At 41.8% G+C, this 25,862-nt stretch overlaps 2 protein-coding genes across 3 annotated transcripts; one reads left to right on the top strand and one right to left on the bottom strand.

Moving 5' to 3' along the window:
- Window positions 1–22,595: 22,595 nt before the first annotated feature.
- LOC6903735 (uncharacterized) lies at window positions 22,596–23,682 on the bottom strand. The gene has a single exon (XM_002136704.2). It carries the CDS (start codon window positions 23,630–23,632, stop codon window positions 22,664–22,666), a length of 969 nt encoding a protein of 322 aa, XP_002136740.2. The 5' UTR covers window positions 23,633–23,682; the 3' UTR covers window positions 22,596–22,663.
- A 1,018-nt stretch (window positions 23,683–24,700) lies between these two features.
- LOC4818101 (uncharacterized) lies at window positions 24,701–25,862 on the top strand. Of its 2 annotated transcripts, XM_003736092.3 has the most exons (5): window positions 24,701–24,907; window positions 24,978–25,043; window positions 25,107–25,301; window positions 25,352–25,510; window positions 25,568–25,862. In XM_003736092.3, the coding sequence occupies exons 2-5, from the start codon at window positions 24,999–25,001 to the stop codon at window positions 25,844–25,846; spliced, it is 678 nt and encodes a 225-aa protein (XP_003736140.3). In that variant the 5' UTR covers window positions 24,701–24,907; window positions 24,978–24,998; the 3' UTR covers window positions 25,847–25,862. The 2 variants fall into 2 exon arrangements, with proteins under 2 accessions (XP_003736140.3, XP_033235868.1); XM_033379977.1 differs by lacking the exon at window positions 24,701–24,907 and having other exon boundaries at window positions 24,920–25,043.

The raw sequence follows: 25,862 nt of genomic DNA on the forward strand, positions 1-25,862 counted from the left end.
TATTGTTTGGCGTTTTCTTCTCTGCGTTGTTTTTTCTTTTTCTATCGCTTTTTTCCCATCCATTTGGCTTGCTTTGACAATTCGTGAGGGCATGGGGCAGTCCGCGCCACACATTTGAATTTTATTGGCCTGGCTGTCAAGCGATGAGAGAGAAGGAGTTGAAATTAAGGAGACAAAGATACTGAAAGATTGTTGAGGAAGAGAAGAAGCTGTGTCTATAGTGCTTATATATTATAGGAACTTTAACAATCATTTCTGTAAAATATCGAAAAACTATCATTAAAGTCGATAACATGTCGATAGAATATTATAGCTTTCATTCATGGTGAAATATTCCTAAATTATTTCTAATAATTGAGAGTAATAAAATCATTTAAATATCAATAATACTTCAAAAATGTATCGATATATTCTAAGAACTTGCATTCACCGCCAAACAGAAAGATTCTCTACCTTTTCTCAAATAGACTTATATTTTTGATTGTTTTTTGTCTTTAAAAACTCATCGGGGTCACCAAGAACTGTTCTATTCTCCCTAATTCTATAGTTTTTGGCCAATCAAGTCGGAAAGTCTTATACCTCTACTATTATCCATAAATATATACGATTTGCGGTCCCAAAAATGAATGAAAGCACCCGATCAATTGGGTCGGGGTCACCAATTCGTATTCGTATCACTTTGAGTCGTTCAATCGTTATATTGAAGTTGCTAATTGATTTTCCGATTTACAATTCATTGATCGATCTCTCATAGAGTGTACATATATTTCTCCTCAAAAAAAAACTCTCCCACGCTCTGGGGAGTGGAACAGCAGTCACACTCCAGTGGGATATCGCATTGAGAGATCTTCTCGCTTCTCGTCTCCCATTGAGAGGCAAGAGGATTGTTCCAGTGTGCCACCGCCTGGCCTGTCACTATGCCCCCTCCCTTTGCACCTACCACAAGGTTTTCGGCTTTGGTTCCTCCAGCACTTTTTACAAACAAAACTTTTGTCACCCGCATTTCGTATTTTGTTTTTTTGTTTTGTTCCGCTGTTCGTTCGGGTGAACATGTTGCAATGTAGGCGTTGCAAAGCCACCGGTTCCTGCCACTGTTACAAGCGGCAGCAAATTCGTAGCTTGTTCCTTTTGTCTGTTGTTTTTGTTAACAAATTTGGTGGCTGTCATGTTTCGGTAAGCGAAAAGACAAACAGCGGAGTGTGTGGGTGATATATCATTTTATTAGAAGTCCAGCTGGAGGCAGAAATCAAGGAGAAAAGAATGTAAGTTCTGTTTTCCAAATGATTTTCTAATAAACATCGAACGTAGCCCCGCACCCCCGTTTCGATCCGAAAGAACAACTTTTTAATCAACTTTCACACTGTTCGACTGTGTTTGTTTGCTGTGTGTGAGTCAATTAACTCGAATGATTGGAATCGTTTTTGGGGCTGGAGAAAATACCACTTAAAAAGCTTCTAATAAGCGGAGCAGCAGACCAGCAGTCCTCGAGGGCAGGACAACCACAGCGGCAGAGACAACAGCAGAGAATGGGGAGGATAACAGAAGCAACCCTAGGGCCAAAGGAAGGACCATGGAAGCATTTTGCATCATAGTCCCATTGTCATTGGTGCCGGGGGGAGACTTCTGGCCGTGAGTTTGGCTTGGGCCGTGGCCGTGGCTGTAGCTGTGGCTGTCGCACCCATCAAAGTGTTGTCACTGTCAGTGCGAATGTCACAGACACATCAGGGATTAACGCGATGCGAAGGAGGCGAAGGAGCAGCCCGGAAGCCGGATTTAAGGGTTTATGCGCGGTTGACAAATACTCCGCATCGCATTGCAAGGGAAAGGAACCGAGGAACAGAGGAACAGGAGCTTGGAACGCTTGGACAGTAGTCGTTGGAGACGAGAAGCACCTGCCTACCGCCCACAATATTATAAGCGTTTGCACTGAGAGAAAAACATAGAAGAAATTTGTGCATTGAGAATTTTAGTATTATTTTAGGCCTTGACTAGGGTCTAAGGACGCTTATTATTTATATTTTCACGTACTAGCGTAATTAATGTACTATCCGTGCACTGATTACACTGTGATTAAACACAGAACAAAATGTATTTTAGGAGAATAAAAATACTTTGTAAAAAAAATATTTTTTTATTGCATAAAACATGCTTAAAAATCCCAAAAATGTATAAAAAATTAGGGCAATATCCAAAAAATTATATTTCCCATTTGTCGAGGCAAATATAAGAAAAAATGGGATTTTTTGAATTACCAGGATACAAATTAACAGATTAAAAAAAAAACCTTTTTGTAGAGGCACGTATCCAACAAAAAATTGTATTTCCCGAATTAATAACTAAAAAAATCTTAAAAAAAAAATTTTTTTTTCGATGCAAGTATCCAAAAAATACTATTTCCTAGATTACCAGGATAGATAAAAAATAAATAAATAAAAAAATCAATAAAAAACCGTTTTTGTCGAGGCACATGTTCCCAGAAACCAAATTTTACACAAATTCCCTTAATTTTTAGTGTAATAATCGCTTGCCGCAACAGTCGCAACATTTTTTTCTATGCACACGCGTTTTATCGCATCTTTTGAGCCGTAATTTCTCTCAGTGCTCTCTTCGGCATGTCCTGTAGGCAAACAAAACGATGTCAACCGCAACAACAACAACAATAATGAGGGCAAACATCAACAACAGACAACTCCGGCGACGTCAAAGGATTGTGAGGAGAGATGGGAGGGCCTGGGCTTGGGCTTGGGCTTGGGCATACGATGGGTAGCACGTCTAGTGCCCATTTCGTCATTACTTCAACCACATTTACATGTGTCAGGGCAGGCAGCCGAGGCAGCGAACCTTTGAAGCATCAACCGGGGCCAGGCACCAAACGATGTCAACGCTGGGCCAACGCCAACGCCAACGCCAACCCCTGTCTGACCAGAGGAGAGAGTGGGAGAGTGGGAGAGAGGGAGAGAGGGCGAGTCCTTTCCATGTGCCACCACCCATCTTGTCTATCAAAGTCGCTTCGCGTGGAAAGTGCTTTCAACTTACGGGGCAAATGCCGAGAGCCGGGAAGGCATCTTCTCTTTTGATGCCACGCATCAGAGTTGCGCCCATAGGGTTATTGCCTCCTGCCACCGCTGCCACTGCCGACTGCCGACTGCCTGCCTCCTCATTACGAATGTCCTGTGGCATTGTCAACATGTCCTACGCATTATAAACGAATTACTGTCGTCTCCGTGGCTGGGCCTCCTTTGCTCATGTGGAACTTGGATTTGGATGTGGCAGAGCGGCGGGGCGAGTGGCAGTGTGGTGTGGGGTCGTCTGTTTTGAGCCAAGTTTGGTTAATCGCCGGTAAATTTAATTAGACATTGGTGTGGGGCTAAATGACGGTAAATAAATGTCTGACAATATGCAGAAACCGTAACGGAATGAAGGGATGGAGGAATGGACGGTCACCCCCTATAAAGATGATGGGAACGATGACTCCCTTCCACTTTTAAGCCATTCGGAAAGGTAAATATGAGGTAATGAGTAGTCATGGGACATTTATGAATACTTTAAGGCAGCGTCTTTAATCAAATATTCAATGCCTGATAAAACACCAAAGAAAACGATTGGTTAATCATTAAAACCCTGTCATGGAATGTTCGGGCAATGTTCAGGCGCCAACCAAGAAAATTAAAAGGAAAACCATTTGTGGAGTTACCTGAGCGATAAATAAATACATTTCAGATAAATAGCCAAACATGAATGCAGTCACAGAGTTGTGCGTTCTACAAGATTGAAGACACCCCGACGCACCCGAAGCCGAAGAAAACCCGATATCATGTTGCGAATTATGAGTTTTCCCTTCCCCCCGTCCGCCTTCACACATGCGCCTCTCGCATCGCATCGCATCGCATCGCTTTTTTATCGCCCATTCGCGCACTTAATAATTGAAAAGGAAGCAGCGATCCGGTTCATGCCGCACCGCATCTACTCCGCCTCCATGAGGCAGGGGGGGGCACCTCCAAACGTCGCACAGCACCAACCAAATGTTTGTCGATAAATTTGCGGATGTGCGAGTGTCTTGTGCGTCGCGCTCTTGGCGGATGCCATCACTCGCCCGATTGCCAGGCGCCGTGCCAGTACAGTGGGGCAAAAGCTGGAATTAGGGGAGTATTTATTGAATTTCAAACAAATTTGGAATATTTCAAGCACTTGTGCCTCCAAAAATAAGGAAAATAAACTAAATTTATTCCCATTAAAGATATATTCTCCCATGAAATACAAATTACTCCACTGTTCATGGCGGATCCCCTCTACCGGCCGCTTTTGGGGCATCGACATCGTCATCAGAGCTCTCTGTTGCATTCTGCAGCATGCGGTTGCTGCTCGTTTGGGAAATTTGAATTTGATTTTGTAATGGGAGGAGGCGGTAGAACAGAGCAGAGCAGAGCAGAACAGAGAGCAGAAAGGAAGAAAAGAGTAGACTAGATGAGAGAGGGGGAGTCGAGAGGGAGGACGAGAGGGGCCGACGAGGAGAGGACGTTGGGCAATCTGCGCGGCGGCGTAAAAGTTATTGACAATGGGATGTATCTGTCGGGTTGGTGTCATTAATGGCGAATGCTTTATGATCGCATTGCCAATGCAATTTTCAACACATTTTCGCGCGAGTTTTTCCGCTGCCCCCTCTCACACCTCCTCACCCTGTCCCGCCACACCCGTCTGGCTGCCTGCTGATGATTTTCATGTTTATTGAAGTGTAGATATTTTTATCTATTTTAGAGGCGCAAGTGTTTATTTCGACTGATTACATGGCACCCCTGCTTCTGCCTTCGGCCTCGGTCTTTTTTTCACTCAAAGAATGTTTCACTGATACAATTATGGGTCCACAAAATGCATCTCAAGGCGTCTGAGATGTGCGGCGGTTCCTTTGTCCATACCATAAATTCTTCTTTGTAATGGAACATTAGCTAAATTTAAGATGAAAACAGATTTCATTTGATTCGTTTCTGCTTGGATTTCGCCGAGTTCTATTCAAGGTTAAGCGTGGGTGAATGATTCACACGAATTTGGGGTGGAAGTGGTTCATTTAGAGGTGGGAAATTGTATGGGATTATGCAAAGGGGAGATTGTAGAAGTATAATTGGGACTGATTTGATTACCTGCAAAGAATACCAGCAAAAAAAATGTTTAAACCAAAATAAAATATAAAATATATAAAAAATGTTCACACATATTTGTAAAAAAAGGAAATTACAAAAAAAATAGTATAAAAATACATAAACATTATAAAAAATATATTTATAAATAATAAAAATTAAAAATAATAATAATAATTAAGTAATAATATGAGGAAGATAACAGTTATAATAAAATAATAATAATAAAAATAAGAAAAAATATAATACTAAAAACTACTAATAAAATAGAAATAATTATAAAAAATACCAAAAAAATTTAAAAAAAAACTTAGATTATTATCAGTGACTAAAATACCACTTAAATACCAGAAAAATACTATAAACACACAACCTTTCCTTCGAATTTCTAACCCTATTAACTCTATCCCTCCATTAACTCCAAAAAAACGCATCTTAAAGAAAGGGAAGCTACCAGTGCAAGGTGTTTTACGCTTGAGGCCATGTGCCATATAGCAGGGAAACTTTTAAAGAACTCACACTATGGATAGTAGATACCTCGAACCCAAAAACATTCGCTGATGCTGATGCTGCTCCTGCTGCTCTCTGCTTCCCAGTGTCCACATGACTTTGTTTGAAGTAAGTTTTCCAGGGGCCAGGGCATCAAGTAAACAATTTACGACAACGCTGATGATGACGTTGCCAGAGGGAATGATGCTCCTGCTGCTGTTGCTAGAGCTCCTGCTCCTGGTCCTGCCTCACTCTGATGATGAAGACAACTCCAGCGGACGGACAGAAGGACAGAGAAGCAGCTGTTGTGCGTCCGGAGAGTGTCCATCGCACTTAGCACCCAAAACACTTTCCACGCGCGCTGCACTCTTTCTCTCTCTCTCTCTCTCTCGCTCAGCTGCTGGTGGAAACTATGTAGTATTTGGAGAAAATCCTGCGGCGCTTTGTGTAAAAAGTCGGATTCGTTTCAACGCCTCTCTCACTGGATGGCTATCCCGTATCTTCCACTGAAACGTCCCTTGGGGGTCCGGTCCTATCCGTCTCTCTCTCTCTCGCAAAAAGCATAAAAGTCAAATGCACTTGCCGCCTGAGCCGCATGCCTCCGCCAATGATGCAGAGTTGTTGCTGTTTCTGCTTTAGCGGTTGCTGAGGGAATCATTTTTCAACACTTCATGCATTCGCCGACATAATGAAGTGGCCGCCGCCATCCGAGATCTACCAAAACTCCATTCCTCTGGCCATTCCATTCCATTCTCATCTCCATCGCATCGCATCGCATCGCAGCCCAGCATCGCCATGCCATCATCATCGTCATCAAGTGCATTTAGCCACAATATCCCTTTACGCGGATTGGAATAGCCTCGAAGTAAAGGGGTATTGTGATTTTGAGTGCGGCTAAGCGACACTGGGAGAGAGAGCAGAGAAGAGTCAAGCATGCTTATGTATAACTTTTTAGAAGTGCACAGAAAGGCAATAAATAATTAAATAAAAGATACCAGAAAAAGAGGTATACATACCAAAGAAAAGTAAAACACTTAAAAATACCAAACAAAAATACCGTACTATTTTAAAACAGAAAATACCAAAAAAAAAATATAATTAAATAAAATAGAAAATGCTACAAAAATAATAATTACTAAATAATATCGAACAAAAATAAAAACACCAGGAAATACCGAATAAAAATCCTAAAAAATACCAAACAAAAATACCAAACAATTCTACAACAAAATAAACCAAAAAATTAAATACTAAATGTACAAAAAATACATAAGATTTACTCCTTCTGGAAGAATAATAAAATAAAAAATACTAATAAAAATACCACAAAAATAAGAATACTAAAAAATGCCAAACATAAAAAATGCCGAGCAAACATACTTTAAACTCTACAACAAATACCAAAAAAAATACTAAATAAAAATAGGACGCCAGACTCCATCTGGAAGAGTATTAAAAACTTCAGCCATCACAAAGTTCACATTTCCAACCCGCTTTTTGCCTCGTTTTATTTTTGTCCTCTTTGTTTTTTTTTCTTTCGCACTCTTTGCTGACTTTTATTATTTCACTTTGCCTGTTCTTGTTGCAACACTCGGGAACTGTGTCCATCTGTTGGCTTCATTCTTTCGTTCCTTCATTCCTCAGACTTGGCGGCAATAGATCATTGCGGTCGGCTGAACTTCTCAGCCTCCAGCCACCAACGACTGGGGGTCTCAAGTACTCAAGAGTCGAGTCGCCCGCCAGTTCCTTCCGTTCTTCTTCGCCTTTTGCCTCCGAATTTCTTATTCAGTATGACATTCGCTCTTGGGGCGGCGTTTTTTTTTTATCCTGGCACAATTTTCACAATTGTTTTGTATTTATTTAGGTTAATCCTTTGCTTTTTATACCCGATACTCAAAATGAGTATTGGGGTATATTAGATTTGTGGTAAAAGTGGATGTGTGTAACGTCCAGAAGGAATCGTTTCCGACCCCATAAAGTATATATATTCTTGATCAGCATCAATAGCCGAGTCGATTGAGCCATGTCTGTCTGTCCGTCTGTCCGTCTGTCCGTCCGTCCGTCTGTCCGTCTGTCCGTCTGTCCGTCTGTCCGTCCCCTTCAGCGCCTAATGCTCAAAGACTATAAGAGCTAGAGCAACGATGTTTTGGATCCAGACTTCTGTGATATGTCACTGCTACAAAAATATTTCAAAACTTTGCCCCGCCCACCTCCGCCCCCACAAAGGGCGAAAATCTGTGGCATCCACAATTTTAAAGATACAAGAAAACCAAAAACGCAGAATCGTAGAAAATGACCATATCTTTTAGACTGCAGAATCTGAATTAGATCGTATTACTATTATAGCCAGCATCAAGAAAACAATTTCATTTTTTCTCGCCCTGTCTCTCTCTAACACACAGGTAGCATAGGCGGCTTTGCTTAGAGTAAAACATTAGCGCCTAGATCTCAGAGACTATAAAAGCTAGAGCAACCAAATTTGGTATCCACACTCCTAATATATCGGACCGAGACGAGTTTGTTTCAAAATTTCGCCACACCCCCTTCCGCCCCCGCAAAGGATGCAAATCTGGGGATATTCACAAATCTCAGAGACTATTAAAGCTAGAGTAACCAAATTTGGTATCCGCACTTCTGTTAGATCTCACTATAAAACGTATATCTCAAAATTTCGCCACACCCCCTTCCGCCCCCACAAAGGACGAAAATCTGTTGCATCCACAATATTGCAGATTCGAGAAAACTAAAAACGCAGAATCATAGATAGCGACCATATCTATCAGATTGCTGAATCTGGATCAGATCAGATCATTTTTATAGCGAAAGGAAACAAATCAATTTGCAGTGGCTACGCAGCGCGTTACGTCACGCTCAGACTGATTTTCTGTCTCTCTCGCACGCACTCTTTGTCGTGTCGTTTAATATTAGCGGCGTCTGCCGGAGGAGAGCCATACTGACTTAGTATCGGGTATAACCGTAGAGTTGCGGTGTCCGCAGCAACTCACAACGTTCCCCCTCGTTTTTTTTGTCATCCCACTCTTTTCTTTTGCATAAATCCGCTTTTTATTTCAAATATTTGCACGCTCCGGTTTTTTGTGTATTTTTTTTATGGCGAATTCAAAAATTGTTGAGTTTTTTCCGAGCTTTTGTAATGCAATGTACACATCAAAAGTTGAAAGTTGAGGATGAATTACAATTAGTAAACATTTCACAAAGATTTCACACACAGCCATGACACTCATGAAAAGCAGACAAAAGCATTACGCTTTTGTCCGAATTGAAAACGGGTTTAGTTTTGATTGGAATGTATTTTTGAAATGATGGGGGATTTTAGTAGTTGATATATGGTTTATGGAAGGGATTTAAAAGTGTAAGAGATACATAGATCTTTTGGGATAACTTTTAAGCTTTTTCTAGTATGAATATTCAATGAATTGAAGTAGGTTTTCATTGGCTTTGGATTTTGAAATTAATTTCATAGATAACCTAAGGGAAATGGCAAAAAATGAGGAAGAAATCGAAATTTATATATATTGATACAAATTAATTATCGATTGATAATCGATGATAATGGCTTATAGATATCGAGTACTAATTGATATTTCGCACTAAAATGTCAAAATGCCAGTCAAATTCTGTATTTATAAAAGGAGAAGTCCACCATTTGTTGAAAATATCAAAAACTTATCGATTTACGATAAAATTGAATGCAATTTCTGTATCAATAGGTCAAGATTTATCATCTTTGAAAACTCTACTCTACTCTTGTAGATTATTCTGATATCCCCATTCGCCTTTACAATATTCCAGACAAAAGGTCACCGCAAAGTATGTATCGATAAGTCGAATACAACCCTGAAATGCTCACTGTTAAGACAAAACCTAAACTCATTCTGCTGAAAACAACTCTCTTTCATTCATGTCTTGTACATTACCTCTGAAGTGAAGTCATAATATAGTAAGGAACAGGTATTACCCCCTAATTTCAAGTCAATGCCAGAGAAATGTCAAACCCATGGGAAACGGAGTGAAACACACAGTGACAACAACCACAACAACAAAAACAACAACAAATGGGGAAATATCTCAAGGAAAAAATGAAAAGGGGAAAAACAAGAACAACAAGTACAATATATAAAAGAAAAAGCCATGAGAACGAAGGCAGCACTTCTGACAGTGACATGGACATCACTTACAAAATGGAAGTCGTTCACCTCCACCTCCACCTCTCGGATCTCCACCCGTCCCTCCACTCCGTCCACTCCTGCGCTGCATCCTAGGGATACATGTATAAGTGCAACCACATCGAGTGAGACAGAGAGGGAGTGTGTGTGTGTGTGTGTGTGTGTCGTCCTCTGCTGGACACTCTATTTGTATTTCCTCTGAAAATTTATTGTAAAACTTAAAAGTTTTGATGGAAAAATGAAATAAATAGTGACATCACTAAAAGTAAAGAAATTATAAAGTGTCACCGGGGATGATAAGTGGGGCTACAGCAACAACAACAACAACAACAGCAGCGGCAGCAACAGCAACTGAAGCAGAGTGACATGCAACAGCAACAACAACAAGAACCAACATCCAAAGTTGATGCAGGAACCGTGAGGACTTTAATAAGGACACTGGACAAGCGAACGAAGCGGCAGGAGGAGAAGACATCGTCGACATCAGGAGAAGCTGTGGCACATGGACATAGACGTAGCAGAAGTAGACATAGAGGTGGACATAGACGTGAACGTCGGACAGATGGGGCCCATGGACAATGCGGCTGAAATAGGGGCCAGGCGCACATAAAGGAAAGACGGTCATAGCTGTGATCAAGTGTATCGAATGTAGAGAGTGATTAGATAAGGTTTTACAGAGAGAACTCTAAAAAAAGGGGAAAAATATAAAAAGAAAAGAAGCCTCAAAGTGTTATCGATGTTTATCGATTTGTTTCGATTTCTCAATCGATTATTTCTTTACAATTGATATCTTTTATAAAACTAATAGAAAATGATAAATATTTATATATTTCACAATCGATTTCCACGAAATTGGGATGCTCAAAATTGCGCAGAATTAAAAGGTTTTCTTTCCCATTTCTAAAAATTAAGAGCTTCCAGATCATTCTTATATGGCAACAGGGATGCCACCACTGCCAAATTTTATTATATATTTATGAAAATTTTCCAGAAATTATACATTTATTTTCAAATGGGGTTTTCGTTCCAATTATATACGTATATATTTTTTTTTTAGATTTCGTGGAGCATTTGCCCACAAAACAATGCACTCTTCTGGGGTGGCAACACTGGTGAGGCAGCAAATTGACTGCTTCAACGAATCTAAACGTCAGAAAAAAGGGAGAGAGAAAAATAGTTTAGAGAACTATTTAAAGTTTTTGTCTATTTCCAGAAAGGTTTTTGTTTTATTTTTCTGCTGTTTCTTGTATTCTCGAGCTTAACTCTTGAAACATTTCAACTTTCACATATCCTCAGAGGACATCAAAAAAATAAAATGCAGGACATTCGCTTAAAGTTTTGTCCAGAGTTTTCGTACGTTCTTCTTTCGTTGCTCTTTCTCTATGGTTTTTTTTTTTTTGTTTTATTTGGTTGCAACGTTTACTTTCCATCATTATTTAGCACAAAGGAGAGGCGAGAAACCGCAAGGGACAGGGAGGGCAATGATGAACGGCGACGCGTCTGCTTGACCAAGGGACCAAAGCCCCCAAAAGAAACCCCTGAACTACCACTCTGACAGCAAAGCGTCTAAATTGTACGTATTTAAATTTCTGTCTCTTTTTTGAACTGAGAGTACAGGCAGTCTATTGAGGTTATAAATGGGGAACATCTATGGAGTTTCGATTAATTTACTAAAAATCAACTCACAATTTATTCAATTTCTCTATATTAAAACTTTTTCTGATAAGCTTTCATAAAAGTAATCTTTATTTTATCTAAATTTCCTTGACTTTTCATGAGCTTTCGATAGGAATTCATTAGGAAAAGAGGAAAATAAACCCCAAGAGAGGAGGAGGCCCCACACCGAACGCAGCCGGAAAATTCCAATGGTCTATGCTCTGACATGTCGTGTGATTTCGTTGGGCAAAAGTTTAAAGCAGACAGAGAGGACTTGTCGGACGAGGTCTTCCCCTTCGAAATACTTGTCTAGGATCTAGGAAGCGTTGTCCGTCTGTACGACATTTTTCACTTAAGCTGACATTTATGTAGTCCTCTGTAGTCGGAGAGCAGAGCCCTCACATGTCGGGCCACACCTTCGATTGGCTACGATTTTGGCTTTGGGCGGGGGTTTGTGGGGTTCCCCTCAACTGTCAGTCATGAATGACCGTTTACCGTTATTAAAAAATTACATACTTGAGCGAAAAAGAGAGAAAAAAATCTAGAAAAAGCAGAAAAATAAATTCAAAAGTTTTCACATGCATGGGAGTCACAGGAGGAGGAGGAGTTTCAGGGGGGGATACCAGTGGGAAGAGGAGTGCCAGGGGGAGAGTAGTTCCACAGGATGGAACGGGACATTGGGGAGTATTGTGACGCTTGACACATCACAAGTTTATAGTGGCTTTTGACAGCTTTCGGACACACTTCTTCGGCTCCCTCTTTGGCTCCCTTTTTTGACATGGAAAAAAAGTTCTTGACGTTTGACGTTTTATATTTTTCTTCCTGTCCTGATCTTTGGGAGCAGCGCCGCACTAGCACTCCACTCTCGCTCGCAGGTACAGTCTCGTCTCGCCTTGTGCTCGTTCCATTGCCACTTATTCCCCTCTGGAAAGTTTTGCGCCTCAACTCCTTGATGATGATTTTGCGGTCACTCGTGTTTAATCCTTGGAGACATGTGTCGAACACGAATTTCGTTTGCACTGGAATATAAATAATAATTTTCTAGCCATAGGAAGGAACCACACGAGGGCAGCACACGAGGATGTGTGGGGACCTGAGGTCCTGGGCCATATTTGCCACAGACAGCTTGTCGATCTTTATAATGTTGTAATTGAAAACTTTTTCCTCTCCCTTCGTCCGTCGTCCGTCGTCCTTCGGCTCTTGCTTTTTTGTTTCCCCTAGAAAAAACATTTCTTTTAAAAATATTTTATACTTTTGATATGTCATGCTGGCTGAAAGCTGTCGACTCGACTCGAGAGTCCTGCCGAGTCCTGAGGACAGCAGCAAATTTTGTCCGAAAAATTTGTTGGTGCGGGTGGGGGGGCCTCACGGCTCTGAAGTTCGTTTCGTTGCGGCGTTTGTGGAGGCTTCAGGATTTCCCACACAAATGGGTGAAGCGTTCTTAATTGAAATTAAGACATTTTTTCATTATTTATTTAAGGAAATTTGTAAACGGCTGAATGTAAATCGAGTACGAAGGCTTCGAGCGGTGAAAACAAATAAATAAAGTGGATTTTGATTGTCTAAGAGAACTAGTTCTGTGCGGTACAGAAAATTGTAATGGAAAATGAGGTTAGAGGGTTTTGAACTAGTTCATAAAGTAATGGAATGACTGTAAGTGCTTAGGAGTAAAATTTTTTAGTTGGGAAGAGAAGAACACAACAATTTCCGTAAAAAGAAGTGTAGAAAGGGCTCTACTTTGCTTTTTTTCATTGCCAAAGGATCATTTTCCACCATTCACCTGCGAACTAGTTCTTTAAGAAAGAATTTTTCTTGGAAATTGATGCCGAAAACTTCCTTTTCTAACTCTAAATGATATTCTCTACCTCTAAATGCATCTGCAACATCCCCTTAACGCTCCACTTTTAATGTACTCCAGATCTAGTGGCTTTTGAACTAGTTCCACATACATATGTTTGAGAGACAAGACGTGGAACGAGTCGGAGTCAGAGTCAGAGAGACACGGAGACACTTGTACAAATGAACATTTTGCCGAAAAACAGTTTGTCGGTTGAGTGACAGTCGGCAAGACAGCCAACACAATGTTCAGTTTTCGGTTTTTCAAATGTTAAGATGGCAAATGGCAAACCCACACACACACACACACACACTCGACGGGAACTGCATTCGAAACTGCAGTCCAAACCAAACACGTTGATATGTCAAAAAGTATTTTTAGATTTTCGCAAGCAACACAAAAACTGCCAATAAATGCTGTTGGCGGGCGGATGCACATTTTTGGGACAAATGATGGAAGGGAGTGCGAGCAGAGGTTGCCCAGAGACAAGCAACATATAGAAAATACTTGTAGGATATTCATCTGGAAAGGCACTCTTCAAACGGAGTTTGACCCGCAGGAGAAGGAGTAACCCCTGGAGGAGGAGTACCCGAGGACGAGCCAGGAAGAGGACGTTGTTAAAGGAAGTTCATTTCATGCACATGCTAGCATCAATGGCCCGAAGTGTGGTATGAAATGAGCAAAAGTCTAGAGTAAAATATTTTATTTCATTTGTGATTCTCAAGTGACCGGAGAACCATAGAGGAGGGACAGATAAAATCCCTTAAAACTCTTGTACTCTTGAAAAATAAAATAAATATTTGACATTTTTCAACATTTGAGGCTGTCACTGGGTCTACCCTCTCGCTTCCCGGTCAAGTGGTGAAAATGACAGGCCTACAAATACATTTAATTGTGGGTCACCCAGGTTCTTGGGGTCTTGTTATCTTTGTGGGACCCGCAGTCATTGATTTTCCAAAAAAAAAGAAAAAAAAAGCAGACCTCCACTGACTGATGGACTTGACATTATAAAAAGGAGTAAAGTTTTCCACACACTCCCCGCTGCCGAGAAGTGAAAATAATCACAGACTAAAGGCACCGAAGACAACGACAACGACAACGAATCGAAGTACATTTCTGGGTAGTGGCTGAGATTTTTCGGTGATGCAGAGACTTTAGACGTTAGACAGAGGACGATGGTCATTCGGTTGACTGCAGACTGCAGCAGCAATTAGATGGGAAAGTTTCAATAGACAGCTGGACACTTGAGTGCCATTGCAGGAGGCAGCCGGTTCGATTGATGGAAAGATACTCCGTTAGAAATACAGATTGATGGGTGAGTGGGTGAGTGGGTGAGTTGGTGGATGCTTGGATGGATAGACAGTTGATTGCCAAAGGAATGAAAACAAATGGACAGGATTTTAATATACAGAAAAGGTACCCTACAGAGTGTATGTTATTTATCTATAATAAAAGTAGTGGACTATAGAAATATCTCTTAGAGGCAAAGGAAAAGATGATTCAAGGCTCAGTCAAGGCTACGTCTGAATGTACCACCTTCCAGCACGCCGATTGTAATGAATTTGATCTATGAAATTATCAAGATGTTGCATGAGGCAGCCAAAAGCAGTTCTAGCCTCTTCTCTGCCTTGGACTCCTGAGTCGGTCCCTAAGATTCCAACAACAATATCTTTGTCTTTGACGAGGCGTAGAAAATACTTACTTTTCGGTTCGAAGAATCCTAAGAATTCAACAACAATGCATATTGCTTGGGCATGACACATTAAATTGAAGACCGGAATGGTTCGAAACGATGTGCCTAATCTTACAATCAAAAGTTGTATATCTTGGGCAGAACGAGGCATATTTTCTCCGAGCCTGGGACCGATAATCGGTTCTAAGTAAGCCTAAAACCCTATTAAAAACTAGAACTATATGCCTTAAGTTATGGATCGTTACAGGGGCGTGGTCCTTGCTCTAGATCCCTGGACCATAATCTTGTTTCCAATTGTAAACTCTGTTGGGAAAACAAAGCCCCAACTCTTAATGCGATTAAAATTGAAATTGTGTGTGTGTGTGTGTGTGTGTGTGTGGATAAAACCTCTCTATAAGCCACTCCCCACTGACGCCCATAATTTGTGCCTCCACGCGAGAGTTAAAGCCTCATCGAAACATGTAGGACATTTGGTTATTAGTCCGGACGGTCGTTTGGTCGTTAAATGAGCGACAACTTTCGGACTGGCGGCATCATTACCGCGGCATTAATATATCACATGACCAAAAGTCGTTCCCCCCCAGACCCGCACCGCCCCGCCCCGTCCTGCCCCTCTGCAATTGCGGTGAGCGTGTGTGTGGGCTCTGGCTTTGGCTCTGGCTCTCTTTTTTTTTTCGCGCTGTCCACCATTATTGGCAAAAATTAATTAAATATTTTCCAAATGAATGATTCAGCAGCGTTACAGCAGCGGCATCGCCCCCCACCCCCCTCCCCAGAGGGCACCGAACCGGATAGATGGGGGGGGTGAACCAGGGTACCCACAGAATCATCAGATCATCAGAAGAGTACTGAGGGGGGGTGGGGCAGGCGCCTCTCAAATGCAGAACTGCATTTGAATTATGTCAAATCCATTTTGTTTTAATGAAACGTTGATTGTTTCGCAATTAATTTCTCTATTGTTTGGACAGTAATTATTATTATATTATAATTTTCCATAGGAGAGCAAAATCCCCCACAAAAATACGATGCAGAGGCAGATGAATAAATAGCAGATATTTATGTGTAGCAGATCCAAGCTCCACAAACAGGTAAGCTATTACATTGCTTCCATATTTTGACCATTGAGGAGACTGGCCTCTTGGCCAACGCCATCTTTGAATACGAATACAAGGAATATGGGGCCCATAAATCGTTTACATTGGCTCGTCGTTCGTCAGTTAATTTAAAACATGTCAGACAACTCGGACAACTTTGGACAATTGATTGACGTTTTAAAAGTTTAGGAGGAGCAGCAGCAGCAGCAGCATCAGCCGAAGAGGAGGCGTTCTTGCAAAACAACTACATGCTACAAAAAGCTGCACACACACTGCAGCACAAGTGGAGAGTGGAGGCAGCGGGCAGCTACAAGACTCTATCAAACTGGACATTGGCCAACTGTTGGCCCCTCCTGCCCCCTCCTGACCAGAGACCAGACACCAGAGGAATATTCGTATATGTACAGTGACGTTTTGGAATTGCAAAGAGGCCGAACGAACTGCGAGGCCGGGCTGCGGGGTTTGTGGAGGGGAGGGGGGCTTGGGGCCAAAGTAATTTATTTATTTTCCATTTGTCTTGACGATGAGCAAACGAGCCAAGTGATGGCCCCGGCCACGCTTCGATGAATGGCGTTGGCGTTGGCGTTGCCTGAATGTGGATGTGGTTTGGGCTTTTGATGCACTTAGTTAGGCTTTTGGGCAGCTAAAACGAGAGATATCCATGGTTACAAAATGGACAAACAACAAATGGTCTATTTATAAGAAAAGGAGACTCATAGTCTCTGGGGATGATGCCTGATTTCTGAAAGGAAACATCTTTAGTTTGCTTTAAAGCATCCATCTATCTGGCCATCCCTCTCGACTGTTTCCTGCCATGAAAGGACCTGCCTACTTCATCAAAATCGAACATTATTGAGAGCACAGCAGTCTGTGGCGCCTCCTCGTTGAGGAGGAGGAGGAGGAGGAGAAGTAGGGCAGGATGTGGCGCCCTCAAGCCATCACACACACATCCATCCATCGTTGAGCAGGACGACAGCTGCAGTAGATTGCCTGGGCGAGAAATCGAGAGAGGGTAAGAGGGTGAGCAAGTCCAAGGACATGCCAAGACGTTGGACGATGGATTAGAGGATGCTTCCGTGCCTCGATGCAGAGAACGAGAGAGAAACGCAACGATGCGAGCGTCATCGTCATCAACTTGGACATCGCCCCTCGCGTTATCCTTTCTTTTTTGGATTTGCTGTTTTGTTATTTTTCATGTCAGTCAAAGAATTGGCAACGGACATGGCCGATGAAATATGCTATAGACTATAGATATATCTCGAGAGAGGCGGAGAACGGAGAACGGAGAACGAGGGACAAACTTTGGTCCGAAGCACATTGCATCAATATTGAAACGTCAACATCAAACTCTTGCCCAACGGCCAAATGGCGCACACATAGAGACAAAGGATGTATATCGAAGGACGAGAGACCCGAAAAAAAACCAAAAAACGAAAAAACCTGATGAAGAGTTCACATTTTTCTTTGTATGATTTGACGAATGAGGCTGTCATCTTGCATTGGAAACTTCTACTTCTCTGTGTATCTCTTGGATGTATCTTCTGTGTCCACTCTTCCATCTGCTTTTCTTTTGAGAAAAAATGTTGACCATTTCGTTTGATGCTGCGTTGAGAGGCATGATGAAAGAGTCTTCAACAAAGAGATGAATCTCATTTGAGCTTGTGGCAAGAATAGAGGCCTAGTTTCCTATTGCTTTCGGTATGGGAATGTCTTTAAAAAGCTTTAAGACAAGAGAATATTTCCCTGTGGAGCATGACAATTTCCTCAAATACAAGTACAGTCACCACGAAAGCCGTACCTTTTGTAGCAACTGTACCACTGGTGTAACCCTTCCTCCTCCTCTCCTGATGCTGTCGATGGCCGACAGGGGAAACATTTTATAAATGTCTCAACATTCATCAAGATTCCTTCGGAGCGCCACTCACGTACCGCCGCCTGACCCGCGCTGATGGCTACCCATGAATGATGCAATAATTTTCGTAACCTTCAGACACGGAGCCAAGAAGAAAAATCAAGAAAAATTTGCCTCTGGGAATTTAGTTTGTTGAGCAACAAGAAAGGATGCGATGGCGCATACGTTTTGTTTTTTTTTGAGATATGCTCGGGTTGCTGATGCTTGGCTCCGTAATGTATGACGGCTGGTCATCCCGCGAACGGGATGGGGCATTGTGGACCGGGTCTAGGCGTCAACCGACCCTCTGTTGTGTTGTCCTTCCACTCGCGGAGCCGTGGAGCCGTGGAGCCGTGGAGCTTCCTTCTCGTCAACTTTCGAGCGCGCGACCGTCCAGCCCGTCAGTCAGTGGCGCATCTCGGGGCTCTGTTAATGGCTTCGGTCCATTATCTCGTCATGTTTGTTACGAAATTTAATTACTCTTATTTATTTTTCACTGCCCCATCGTCGTCGTCACCGTGGCCCCGTCCGCGCTTATGATTTTCCGGGCTTAATCCAAAAAATGTGAGCGCAAAAATTAAATGTGAACAACAAAAAATAACAAAAAATTCAATTAAAAACACTTTTTGCATAAAGAGAGTGTTCTGTCGTCCTTCACTTCCGCCATTTTCAGTCTAATGTTTCGTCAAAAGAGGAAGGACTCGCAAGGACAACAGTGCACTTGACCGTTAACCTCCCCCCCTCCCCCCCCCCCCACGCAAGGAAAGTCGAGTACTTTTCGGGATGGAGTGTGGCTGTGATTTTATTTTTTTTTTTTGGAAAAATCTAATAATATTTTGCGGCAATTAAGTGTTTTCCATCTTTCCCATCAAAATGCGAGGTTAAGTGGAAGGAAATTAAGGGGAACAATGGGAATGGAACCCAGATAAAGGTTGACTGAAATTAGAGGTGGAATAATGGGAACTCTGGGAACCCTGGTTTCAAGTTTAAGAAAGAAATATGAGACTGGAACATAAAATTAGGGTTAAGGGCAATGAAATAAATCAAAGAAATGGGAAAGAAACACTCAAGTCCTTGGTTTTCATTTTCTTGACATACTTTTCTGCTCCAGCTCCTGTTCCTTTCCTAAGTGGAAACTATAGAATATAATTTAATACACAGATCCTTTAATTTTGCTGTTGCCTCAATCTCCATCTCCATCCCCTTCTCCCTCTCTGCACACCTCCCACCGTTTATGTTGATTGCACAATCCTTTTGAAATTAAATGCCCAAGCCACGATGGAGATGCTGACTAAGGAAACTGCCGCTGCTGCTGCTGCCGCTGCTGCTGCTGTTCCATTGACCAACAGAGTTCCGTAGCCCCGTGTGTCCCGTGTCCTGGACATTTTCCTCCGCCGTCAATCTTCTGCAGTCTCTCTCCCGTGCATGTCCATCATTTGCTTTTGTCTTTCGGTTTTGTTTGCACACGCCATTTCTTGCACAAAATCCTTGCAACCTTCCAGTGCCTCATTCTGCCAGCTGCCACGCCCCCATAGCCCCCTCCCCCCATACAACGCCCACTGTAGTCGTAGCCGTAGTCGTCGTCCCTGCAGCTGTCAGTCAATGTGTCGTGTCACAGTGTCTCTCCATCTGTCTGTCACTTGCATGTCTGTATGTCTATTCTACGTGACATCAGGCGAGCGAGCGAGCGAGCAAGCGACTCTTCCTCCTTCCGTGAATCCTTCTGTGAATCCTGGGCTCCTTGCTTACGGATCTGCCGTCTTGCTCAAGTTTTACTTAGCCCGAGAGCACGACGGCAGCAAGGAGGTCTCGGGCCCCGGAGAGTGAAGGATGCTCTGCAAGCGATGGATGGATTTTTGGATTCGCAACTTGCACTTGGATTACAAGTCTGATTTTGATGCGTACATGTTTGTCCCGCTCTCGGTGCTGGCACGGGGGCGGACCGGAGTGGAGCCCCAGGAAATACATATTGCACTTGCAACCGGCACAAGGCAGGAACGGAGCCCCTTACCCTCCCCATCTCCGTTATGGGTCAACCTCACACAAACATAGAGCGAGGCAGTGCCAGAACGGGAGAGTGGGTAGAGAGAGCTCAAGTTTTCTTATGCTTTTGTCTTTGTGTCCTTTTATTATTTTATTCCCTGGCCTTGTTATGCTCTCTGAAGGAGAGACTCACGATTCTCACAAGTGATTTGTAAGGGAGAGAAAATTCGACTTCACGCGTTATGCCACAGCGCCCCTCTGCTTGTGTTGATTCTCTTTTCTGTAAACGAATCTCCAATATGCGTCTATGAAATATTCCTTGGCATATTTTTTGGTATTTTCTAGTATATTATTTAGTATTTTTCTGTTGGTTTTCTAAAATTTTTTGTTTTATGAAACTTTACTACGAATTTTTTGTTGTTCCAGTATTTTGTGGTATTTTCAAATTTCTTGTAGTATTTCTTTAAAGAATCTTTTTTTTTTAGTATTTTAATGGAATTTCTAGTATTTTTTGGTATTTTTTAAGAATATTTGTTCCAGTATGCTATAAGTAATTTTTAGTATTTTTTGGTTTTTTTTTTAAGAATCTTTGTTCCAGTATTTTACAGTAACTTCCGGAATTTTTATTTTTTTGTTTAAGAATCTTTTTTGATCCATTATTTTATAGTAATTTCTAGTATTTTTTGGCATTATTTTTTTTAATTTTATTTATTTTAATACTTTATTTAGAATCTGTTTGTTCCAGTATTTTATGGAAATATCCAATATTTGATAGTATTCATCTAGTATTTTTCTGTGTTTTTTCTATAATTCTTGGAAGTATTTTTTGGTGGTGTTTTTGTGGTATTTGTTTTTGGTTGTGTTTCCTTTGGCTTCCCTTCGAATGCTGAAGTGCATCTAAATCTTCGGCTTCGCAAAACCTATCCTTTCATTCTTGTTTTAATTCACAGCGTCTGCTCTTGCCGCGTCATCCTCTGGGCTGGCATTCTTCTTGCCCGAGACTTTGTCTTCGTCTTCGTCTACGTCCTGGTTTTGGTTCTGGTCCTGGTCCTGCTCCTGCTAGTAGTCGTCTCCGTCTCCGGCGGCAACATTGTCTCAGAATGTCGCATCCTTGGATGCTAGGATGCTGCTCACTCACTCACTCACTCACTCCCTCACAGACGACACTCACACATGTGTATGTGTGTGTGTGCGAGAGATGAGATGTGATGTGAGTTCGGAAGCCTGGAAAACTCTGGGAAGCTCTTGCACTCTTGTTGTTGGGTTGTAAGTGACATTTGCAATTTTCAAAACTATTGAATGAGTGACAAGTTCTGCAGACACGATTGAAACTGACAGTTAACTCGAGACACTGGCAAAACGAGTGACTCGGCATTGAATAAAATTGGAATTTACATACAAAATATAGCTCGTAAAGGAAAGCAGACCGAAAAGATCGCTGAATATTCAACACTTCTAAGCAAATTAGGGAGAGTGTATAGTTCTAATGAATAATACCAATAAAATAACATATTTAATACGAAACGACACTACGGATGATGACTCACTCGACCATTAACAATTTCATTTCATTTGTCGCATCGAATGAGAGAGAACACCGACACCGACACCGACCCGCTCTGTCTGTCTGTCCGTCAATGTCAACATCAATGTCACACCCCGTCGCTGGACACAGGACCAGACATTTGTGACAAATAATTCAAACCGCATTTTATAATGAATTTCCACAGCCAGAGAGATCCAAAGCCAGAGCCAGAGCCAACGCCAGAGAGAAGGGTGTGGCATTGCAGTTGGAGGACTGCTGCTGCACCTGATATCAGCAGCCCCCATATTTGGATGACATTTGCAGCGAGATTTATGCGAAATAAATTCCAGCAAAAACTGATAATCACATTGATGAGCCTTGCTTTATTTTTGGATTCGGTTTCGGGTCTTAAGTGCCAGCGACAGCGTCACTCACACACTCATCATTCGGCCATAAAGTGATGGTTTTATGGTCCAGACAGCACCACACATTGCGTCCGGCTCTCGGTGGTGACTGTTAAAGGTTGAGCGATCATAAATATTGCCTTCATGGATCTCGCGAATCTCTGGAGATGGAGAGGGTGTATGGATTGATGGACTTTGAGTTTGTTTTATGAAGATTTGATGATCAGAGAATGGATTTCAAAGATCATGGAATTGATATTAATAACTTCTAGATTGTACTGCACAAAAGGAGTCTTCTCGAAGGATCGATAAACTCTTTAAGGAAGTACAGTACCAACCAAAAGGTGTTGTCTGAAGACAGTAGTTTAAGGGACTATTCAATCTTTAAAAAAGTACAGCACCTCCCCAAAGGCGTGCCCTGTACTATTCTCAATCTATAGAAACATCAATAAATGATTACCCTTCACAAGGAAAAATACAGTACTGCCCAAAAGCAGTTATCATCAGAGTTATCTTCCTTTATAGCTTGCTGCAGCATTAGTCATGGAATGCCATTGGTTTTTTTTTGCGTGCAACAGGTTTTTGTATAACCCGGGATTCGGATACATTAAGACGACCCAAAAAACAAACCGAAACGCAAAGAAATATGATTATTACTGATGACAGGTGCCGATCATATTCGATTAACATGAGAATAAAACCAAAAATAACTTGAAAATTTTTATTGGAATTTATATTTTGGGCAACAAAAATCGATTATGAATGAGGAAGCCTTTTAGCTGTCCAAAAAGGAGATGGGTGATGGCTCCACCACTTCGACATTGGCCTCCGGTTTCGGGGCTATATGATGGACCAAGGGGAAGACAATGGTCTTGAACTGTTCGTAGATCTTCAGGGCTTCAAAGTGGAAACCATTATCGATTAGGGCATAATTCTCTTCGGCCTGGAAGTACTTGTCGATCGGCGACAAGTCCACATTTGTGCAATTGAAATAGAAATGGGGAGAATTGATGGCAGCCACAATATCGAAGGCGCGATCCATACCCTCGTTCCAGATGGAAACAGAGCCAAAAGGTGTCGGGTCCCTGGTGCATATATCGATGATGTTCTCGGTCTTTTTAAAGGTATGCAGCATGATGACACCATCGGAATACACGCCCAACTCATTGGCATTACAGTCGGTGAGCAAAACGGGGGTATTACCCGATGGATCGATCACATCTATTTTGGGAACGAACTCCATCTGCATCTCATTGACCACCTTCAGGGAATTCACATAACTAGGTCTCACGGTAACGGGTGGCTCTTTGTTCAAGGGCTGCAACTCCGGCCGAAGGTGCTCCAAGATGTCCGCACGAATGTGCTGCTCCACAAAGACCGTGGACACGGCATTCGGTTTGAATGGATTCCTGATCGATTCGATGAGGAAATGCATGGCACTGTTCCAGTCCCCGTCCTCAAAGATGATCATCAAGTGGGGAGAGTGCCCCAGCTTTTCTTTGCTCTTCTTTTGCATCTCCTGCTTTTCGGTTATTGTCGAGCGTGTGGTCCACTTGGCGATCTCCCCGAGGGAGTCCACCTCCTCAGCGTGCTCTCCATCTTCGGCACTTGTATCGCACTTCAGATTGAAGACCATATCGTAGGTAATTTTTATTAGTTCATCAGGCTCTGAGGGCTCTGATGGGAGGGATGTTTCCTTAAAGGAATCGATTGATTGGGCAAAGTAATTTATTTTATCCGACATGATTTTGGAATACAAAAAGCAAAGGAATATTTGAATGAATGAATAAAATGTAAAACAAATAATTCAAAGCATACAAAAGCAAAAACATTTCACCCCTTCGAGACTGGGGACCGAAAATGGAACAAATTAGAAAACAAAATACATGGAAGGGTTTTTTTTGTTTGCTTCTTCGATTTGTTGTTGAACGAACCATAATTATAGGGGCTCTATCTAATGCAATTAAATGTAACTAATCGCAGCCTTTGGGCTTTGGAAATACCTTTCAATAGAGCTTTTCTTTTTCGGTGGGCTCTTTGGGGTTTCGGTTTCGGTTTAGGCTGCTGGATATTATTTGTTAATCGCTAAATTTATGATCAAATGTGACAGTAAAATTAAAATATCACAAACAGATACAAAAATTGACCAAAAATACACAAAACATACAAAGCCCAGGGAGGATGCTGGGCAGGTGGTGGGGGTGGGGTGGCGTTTATGGAAGCTGCATTTGTGGATTTGTACGAAAAATTAGCATTAAAATATTATAAATATTTTGGCAAAATATTACCCCCATACACGAGGACAAAGAGCATGCGATTATGAAACAACAAACAGCGCATGTAAATTACAACGACAATTAAAAACATTTAAAACCACAAAAGATATATCCTTTTTTAGGGGAAATCTACCCCGTCCCCCTCCACCGCCCCCCCCAAAAACGAGTTTGAGGGACATGCATGGACCATGGGACATCAAGTGCAGCAGCAGCAGCGGCAGCGCCAGCAAACAATACGAATACGAATACGAAATTCCGCTAACGATTCTGCCATTTACATATATCAAGAGTAATTATAATAAAATGCCGAAAATAAAATTAAAATTAATATAGAAAGCCGATTATAAAATCCTGTTTATACAAACACAAATCCCCCTCCGCCGCCACCCCCACCCGTATTTCGTGTGTTGCAACAACGACTGTCAAAATCTAGCAAATCCCATAAATCAACAATGAAAATTGTGCACAAAAAAGGAGACACAGAAATGGCAAAAACAAATACAAAAAAAAAAAAGAACACAGGAGACCAGGCCTGAAATTTGTATGAATAATTGAAGACAAATACAATTTGTGTAATGTTTAAAAACGAATATCTGCACAGTCGATAGAAATGAAGGAACAAATCAGCGATGTTTGGGGAAAAACCAATGATTTTTGGCTTCAGGACTTCTGGGGAATGGCCTGGGAGTCTACGCGTCATGCAGCAGTGCCCTTCGGTTGTTAGCCACATCCCTTAGCACTTAGTAAGTGACGATTTTTGTTTCCAAATTGCTTTGCAATTTCTACAAGTCTTTAAAATATTTTGAATTCAAGGATTTCAGAGAAATTCCAAGAATGTACTTCAGGACGTCTATGAAAATCGTCATGGTAGCATTTGCGGTGAGTCTTTCATTGAAGAAAACAACCCCCAAAACAAACCCTAAGAGGAGCTCCACTTTTCAGCTGCTTTTGGCCGTGACATTTCGCATAACTCTGCCTTGGATCCTTCGACTGGATGGGATAATCTATCTGCAGAACTATACCGCAACAGCCATCGAATTTTATCTGGCCATAACGAGTCTGATTGGGATTATCATTATACTATTTTTAGTGAGCTTTCTACTGCTAGATTTGACGTCTGATTGGATTGCTTTGTGGGTAGGTTGAGGTGGATTTAAGACCTGGGTTCCAATTTTAACTGAGAGTAGTACATACCGCTGTCAATGTGGGCCATGTATTGGACCTATTGCACATTTTTAGGTGACCTCAGAAAACTCCGGCTTAAGGCGGACATGGAGGATCTAGCGGAGAAGTGGGTGAAATATATCAACACAAATGACACCTACTGGACGGAACTTGAATTGAAGGTAGTAGTACCTATATTACTTGTGAGATCTGGTAATGAGTGCTCTTTTCCACTGTAGCTGCACTGCTGTGGCTTTGATGGACCCCGCTGGTACATGCATTACCTGCGTAGGATCCCCCAATCCTGCTATAAACCCCATCTTATAACTGAGGGTTGTCAAAGTGTACTCCATGGCACATTTGATTCGATTCACACCATCGCCTTTATGCTGTACATAACTGCCATCTTTCTGGAGTACTTCATTTTGGTCTTTTATGTGGGTTTTCTGTTTAAAGAGAGATTTTCGACTGTGCTTCAAAAGAAACAAATGAAATTTTTAGGGAAATTAAAAATATAAGAATATTTATAAATGA

The sequence above is a fragment of the Drosophila pseudoobscura genome, chromosome 4, assembly GCF_009870125.1.
Source record: "Drosophila pseudoobscura strain MV-25-SWS-2005 chromosome 4, UCI_Dpse_MV25, whole genome shotgun sequence".
NCBI classification, from domain to species: Eukaryota; Metazoa; Arthropoda; class Insecta; order Diptera; family Drosophilidae; genus Drosophila; species Drosophila pseudoobscura.

Bases quoted from the DNA above. Each gene is read 5' to 3' on its own strand.
- LOC6903735 (XM_002136704.2), bottom strand. From the start codon at position 23,632: ATGTCGGATAAAATAAATTACTTTGCCCAATCAATCGATTCCTTTAAG.
- LOC4818101 (XM_003736092.3), top strand. From the start codon at position 24,999: ATGTACTTCAGGACGTCTATGAAAATCGTCATGGTAGCATTTGCG. The intron at 25,044-25,106 runs GTGAGTCTTTCA...TCCACTTTTCAG, and splicing joins TCGTCATGGTAGCATTTGCG to CTGCTTTTGGCCGTGACATT. The intron at 25,302-25,351 runs GTAGGTTGAGGT...AACTGAGAGTAG, and splicing joins CTGATTGGATTGCTTTGTGG to TACATACCGCTGTCAATGTG.